The sequence below is a fragment of the Malania oleifera genome, chromosome 2 (genome assembly GCF_029873635.1).
Source record: "Malania oleifera isolate guangnan ecotype guangnan chromosome 2, ASM2987363v1, whole genome shotgun sequence".
Classification (NCBI taxonomy): Eukaryota; Viridiplantae; Streptophyta; class Magnoliopsida; order Santalales; family Ximeniaceae; genus Malania; species Malania oleifera.
The window spans coordinates 62,289,376-62,295,375 of NC_080418.1; the positions used below are offsets into that span (position 1 = coordinate 62,289,376).

General features: G+C 36.0%; 1 protein-coding gene across 1 annotated transcript in view; it reads right to left on the reverse strand.

The window, feature by feature from the left end:
- Window positions 1–5,046, reverse strand: part of LOC131148922 (OPA3-like protein) — a 45,778-nt gene extending 40,732 nt beyond the window's left edge. Inside the window, exon 1 of the mRNA XM_058098884.1 lies at window positions 4,689–5,046. Coding sequence (XP_057954867.1) covers window positions 4,689–4,817 — 129 coding nt within the window. The 5' untranslated portion in view covers window positions 4,818–5,046. The remainder of the gene's footprint in view (window positions 1–4,688) is intronic.
- Window positions 5,047–6,000: the final 954 nt, after the last annotated feature.

Consider the following 6,000-nt stretch of genomic DNA (forward strand, 5'->3'; position numbering starts at 1 on the left):
TATTTATTATGTGATATTTTATGTTAAGAAATTGTGGGACGTTACACCCCCCCCCCCCCCAAAAAAAAAAAAAAAAACCCCAAAAAACCCACTTTAGAGGAAGAGCAAAACGCCCAATCTTTGAACCTAGAATTGCAAATACTTCTCACCAAAAAACTATCCACCACCCCTTGCCTTGGATTCCTAAAGGAACAAGATATCAAGGGAAACTCTATTGATTAACTCACTGAAACTCTACGCTCCCTACTACTCCATAACCCCCAAGCATTCCAAGAGAGAATCTTCATTAACTAATTAAGGCAAGCTACTAGCTCTCTACTCAACTTCAAAGGTTTTTCACCTCTACCAATTTCCTCGTTATGGTTCATTATGTTGAGGCTTAACTTATCAAGAAGGGTCTGCCCAGCTATCCCTCTCATCTCCTCGAAAGTCCATAGCATGATGCTAGTGCCACTATTTGGTTGAACCCCTTAAGCTCAACAAAGAATTAAAAGAAGTGAAAAAAAAATTTTAAAAATGAGTGGGAAGAATACATTGAGAAGTAGCAACATTTATTGAGCAAGCCCCAAGAAGTTCATTACCAAGATTACAAGCCGCATCATCTTGAAGACTTGAGAATCAAATGTGGGACTATAAACAAAGACGCACTAGAATTAACCATGTATAATTTTGACTTGGTTCCTCCAAAATCCATGCCTCATCAATGCTCTAAACTCCCATTAAAGCATTATTACCATGAATGACAAATATTGGGGCCTCACAGTTCAGTCCCTACCCTTCCTTCTCCAACTTCTAACATTATACTTGTTGTTTTTTTGCGAAATTCCCTGGCATTGGTAGTCTGAGATGTCTATGTGCTTCAATGGTTATAGTAGTAAACCCTCCTCAAAATCATTAGATTGAAGAGATATGTTCTCCTCACCTCTACTTCAAGGGAGAGAGGCTCCAATTGATCAAATGACAGAGGCCCTTCTCCTCCCACTTCAATTCATCACCCCAATCCTCATCATCTCATTTTGCCTTCATGTGAGCCTCCGAAAAGCAATGTAACACCAAATTAGGTTCCATCACATCTCCATTTCAATCGTCTTCAACAAGCTTTTTGAGTTCCTCTATCTACTCTCATATTCCCCAAATTCTAAAACAATACAGCTCTACGAGACCCCAACCTTCTGCTTGGAGTTACCATTAAATCAAGGCGACCTCTCTAGCTCTACTACGAACCTAGAGAATCCTAGGCCCACCCAAAAATCCATTAGGCTAGGAACTATTCAATTGAGTGATCTCCGTAATTGGGCTTAAAATAGCTAGCTCATTACTTGTTGGATTTGGCTAGGTCCAACCCCCATTAAGACACCTTATGCTAGGCCTTCCTACATAGTTTTGGTAACCTAACATGCAAGATGGGCCTCACCATCCTACCCCAAATTAATGGCTTTTCTTCACTCAACCTTAGGTTATGAGCTCTAGTGATGTGCCATGCATATCTCCATTCACAACTTTTAAGAAGTTTCCCCTTATAACAATAGAATCTAATGGAAGAACCACTAATTTCTTGCCTTGACGAAGAATGCCAAAATTGTGTTCTTGCCTTCCATATCTCTCTTTGTCAAAAAACCTCCATCACCATATCCAAGGAACCTATAAACGATTTGCCTACACTATGGCTGCTATTAGGCAACTCCGTGAACCATAACCTATGACTCACGTTCATAGAACCATCATCCAAACACCTAGGCTTCTTCTCTTCAACTACATTTTGCAATGCAATTCTTGCTTCACTTGCTTTGCTTCCCTCTAGTCAACCCTCCACCGAGTCAAGAATGTTCTTCCGCCCTATGGCCCCCTTACCATCCAACACACAAATCATTTGAATAGCCCCTATTTAGAATTAGAGGTATAAATGAGTCAAGCCTACTCGCAAGCTACTAAAACTCAACTCATCCCCTAACTCGACTTAACTTGACTCAATTCTACTCGAGTTTGAGTCGAGCTCGAACTACTTGAGTATTTTAATAAGTTGAGTTTGAGCTTGACAATAGTATTCAAGTCAAGTTTCAAGACTAACTGAGCTTTTTAATTTTATTATTTTTATATTACATAGGTCATATAGTATATATTTTATAAATATATTCAATATTATATGTACATAATATATATTTATGCATGTATTTAATATTAATTTATAATTAATTTAGGCATAATCAAGTCAAGCTCGAGTTTTAATAACTGCCGAATCAAGTTCGAGTATCTTACTATGTTGACTCAACTTGACTCAAATACACCCCTATTTAGAATCTTCTCCAAAGAAAAAAACAACAAAAGTTGTTTGCTTTTAACCATAGAAAATGAAATGAGTTGGTGCCCTAAAGGACCTCACCAATGGAGTTGGGGTTTTGGATAACTCCTTCATAAGCTATTATATTCCTCAATCAAAATAAGAATAGAATAACAACATGCTCATTGATCTCATTGAAAGAACTTCCTTTTTCCTTGTAAGAAAACCGTTTTGTTGATTAAAATAACTAAATCCCACATGAAACCTTGAAAAAAATTGTCAAAGAGAAAAAATGATCTTGACGATCAAAAGCTCTATGGAAATCTTATCCAACAATTAGAAAAATGCAACAGATACTCCCTACAAGCCATCAACGAAGAGAGTCACATAATTTGTGTCATTGCTTCCAACTAAGATGATTAGTTTTCAAATCTAGACCATATGAAATCTATAAGGGGTTCATCGAACATATTCTCCACATAGTAACTATCATTTATAGTTACGAATAATGGTTAAACTCTTATCATCCTAATACACTCATTGCATTTTTCATTTTCCTAAAACTGTTTTTTGCATTTGCAAGCAGCACCCTGCCAAACACACATAATGGATTCCCAGAAAAAATGCTTGAGTATATACATAGAAGATGATCCTACTCTAGATGGTGAGATAATGAGAAGTAAAATCTAAATTATGCAGGGGAATAATTAGCCTTAAGACTAGCGATTTTAGTTTTTAGCCTAGGACATTTAAATCATATGGCTCAGTGCACAGTTTTATTCATTAACCAGAACCACAATCCAGCACATTAAATTAGTTAGCCTGGACAACAATTTTTCAGACCGGTGCATTAATAATTTAACTTAGCGTACAGATTTCAGCATGGCATATTAAATCATGTGGCCCATTGCACAGTTTTCAGCCTAGCATATTTTGAGACAATTAGCCTAAAGCATAGCTTGGTGCATTAAATCATTTAGCTTAGAGAACAATCTTTCATCCCAGTGCATTCAATAGTTTACATCAGTGCACAATTTTTAGCATGATGTATTAAGTCATGTAATCTAGTGCATGGTTTTCAGCCAGTGCATTTAAATTATTGAGTCTTAAGCATAGTTTTTTTAGCTCAATATGCATAAACTGTCCAGCATGTAAGCTCGTGACATTCTAGTGAGACCTTCATCTCAAAAAAGCTCAGCCATAGATCAAGCTAACGTCAAGTCAGCTCAATACAACCCCAAACCAGCCCAGCCACATGTCAATTTAGGTAGACTTCAAACTAGTCTAGCCTCAAGTCAACGTAACCCAAACAAAAATTTTGTTCCAACCTCAAGTTAGCTCCACCCAAACTCAACTTAGCCCGAATTCAAAACAAGTTTGACTCACAGATTAGCTTGACATCAAACAACTCTTCCTTAGAAGTCAGCTCAGCTCAACCTTAAATTAGCTCAATTCAACTCTGCCTCTGAGTCAGCTCTATCCCATTAGTGCAGCACGTACACTCACACATGACACATTAATAAGTCTAGCATTTAGGCTCGGCATAAGGGTGAAAAGAACTCACGAAGACCTATTTCTCAGTTCTTACTCTTGATCGAAGGGTCATGTCCCAACTTAAGGGTAAAAGGTGCTGGTGTAAACCTTTTCTCAACTCCTTACTCCTAATCCAAGCATAGAAGGAAGTGGCAAAGACTGATTCTCGGTTCTTAATCCCAATCTAAGAGTTGCATCTAGACATAAGTAAAAGGGGTTGGTCATGAATTATTCTCAATTTTTTACTCTCAAAACAAGGGTAAAAGGAACTTGTGATTTATTGCTGATCTAAGGGTTGCTCCTAACTTAAGGCTACAAGGGCTTGCTGTTGCTGAAGACACGTTCACAACTTCCGACTCCCAACCAAAGGGTCAAAGAAGCTAGTAAAGGTCTATCAACAACTTGGTTCCCGAGTTGTTGATGATCAAGGATAGACACCCAAGCAAAGTCAACTTTTGACATCAAAAAATTACAAACTAAAGTTGTGTCTCAATCAACTTCTTCCCACAAAAGGAAAGAGGGAAAAATGGAAAAGACAAAGTGAGGAATTGAGGAAATGGGCATGCAGATCCCCCGCCCAGCAGAAGACATGCAAGCACCAAGCCATTCCAACGTTCTGCTATCTGCACAAATCGAGAAAGAATTCTACAAACACTCCAGAATTAATTGATCATGATAAAGACATAGTAACCCTGGCAGTGATAAATCAGCCAAGAAAACAAAAAGAGAAAAAGAAAAATAAAATAAAATAAAAAAAGCTACAGACCAAATGCAAGTAACCAAAACAAGTAAACCCACATCAATTGCGAAGCATCAGTGCCATATTAATGTCTAATCAGACATATGGCCACCAGAAGAAGATGTTACAAAAGATAACCTGAGCAAAGCTGACAATGAGGTGGCGGAACTTGGGGTGCCAGAGTGCCTCTTTCTTGAGCCGATTAGCTATGGGTTTAGACAGGGTTTTGAGAGCGAGGGTTCCCAGCTTCACCACAGGTAAAATCATCCCTTTCTCTCTGTACAGGTGCGCGCGTTCACAGGTTTTTTGAGTTCGTATTGGGACTTGTAGAGGCAGAAGCAGGGAACGATTATGAGCAAAGTTGAAGACAGCATCTGAGAGGACTCAGGAATCGAACCGCGCTGGCACACCGCATATGGTCCCGCACAAGGCATTTTACGCATGGATGCCTCAAGAAGCTGAGGAACAGAGGAAGATCATTGCGCTTTTTGTTCTCTCTTTAGCTCATGAATTAATGTTTGATTATTAAGAAAAGTAAATTAATAAATAAAAATATGATTTTTTTGAATTATTTATATTTAATTTTTTAAAATTTTAATTAATTTTTTAATAATATTTAGTGTAGAAAGAAAATATAATAAAAAATGAGTTTTATTTTTATTTTTCTTTCCATTCATTTTCCCAATTAAAACTCTTGATCCAAACAGATTCAAATGGTTCTATTTATAAATTCAGAATTTGAAACAACTTATAAAAAAATATTTATTTAAAAATATATCTTAAAAAAATTTTAATAATAAGTATTTATTTCTAAGAAAATAATTTTAAAATATATACTTAATTAAATGTAAATTAAATATTAACTATTGGCACAAATATTTAATAATAAGTATTTTAAAAAAACATTTTAAACAGTAGCTAAGCCCTTTCTACTGTTTCGCAAACTTCTAATCTACTCTGCAATTGGTTCATGGAATGAAATTAAAGAAGAAAAATAATTAAGAAAGAAATATGATCAAAAATAGAAATACTTCTACAACAATTTTGATGATTTATTCCTATTAGCATTATGCCAAAGCAAATTAGGTTCCAAAGGGAGTTGCCATGACCATTTACCAATTATGTAAATGTATTAGACAAAAAATTACCTATCTTAGTGAAGCACTTCAATCTCTAGTGATATCCTGAAAAGGATAGAATCTCTTAAAACAGACAACACGATAAGTCCAAAAAAAATGTCAAAGTAACAAATCATATCCAAATGAATTCTATTGAAAAACTCTCCCCTAAAAGAATTCTAGCATTTATTCCCAGCCAAATTCCTCACAATATACCAATAATGAATTTTGATTACTTGATATTCAGTAAAACCATCAAGATTCCACTCATAAAGTGATCCTCCACTAAAACTTCTTTCCTCTTTTATAGGTTCATTTTCAAATAATAAACT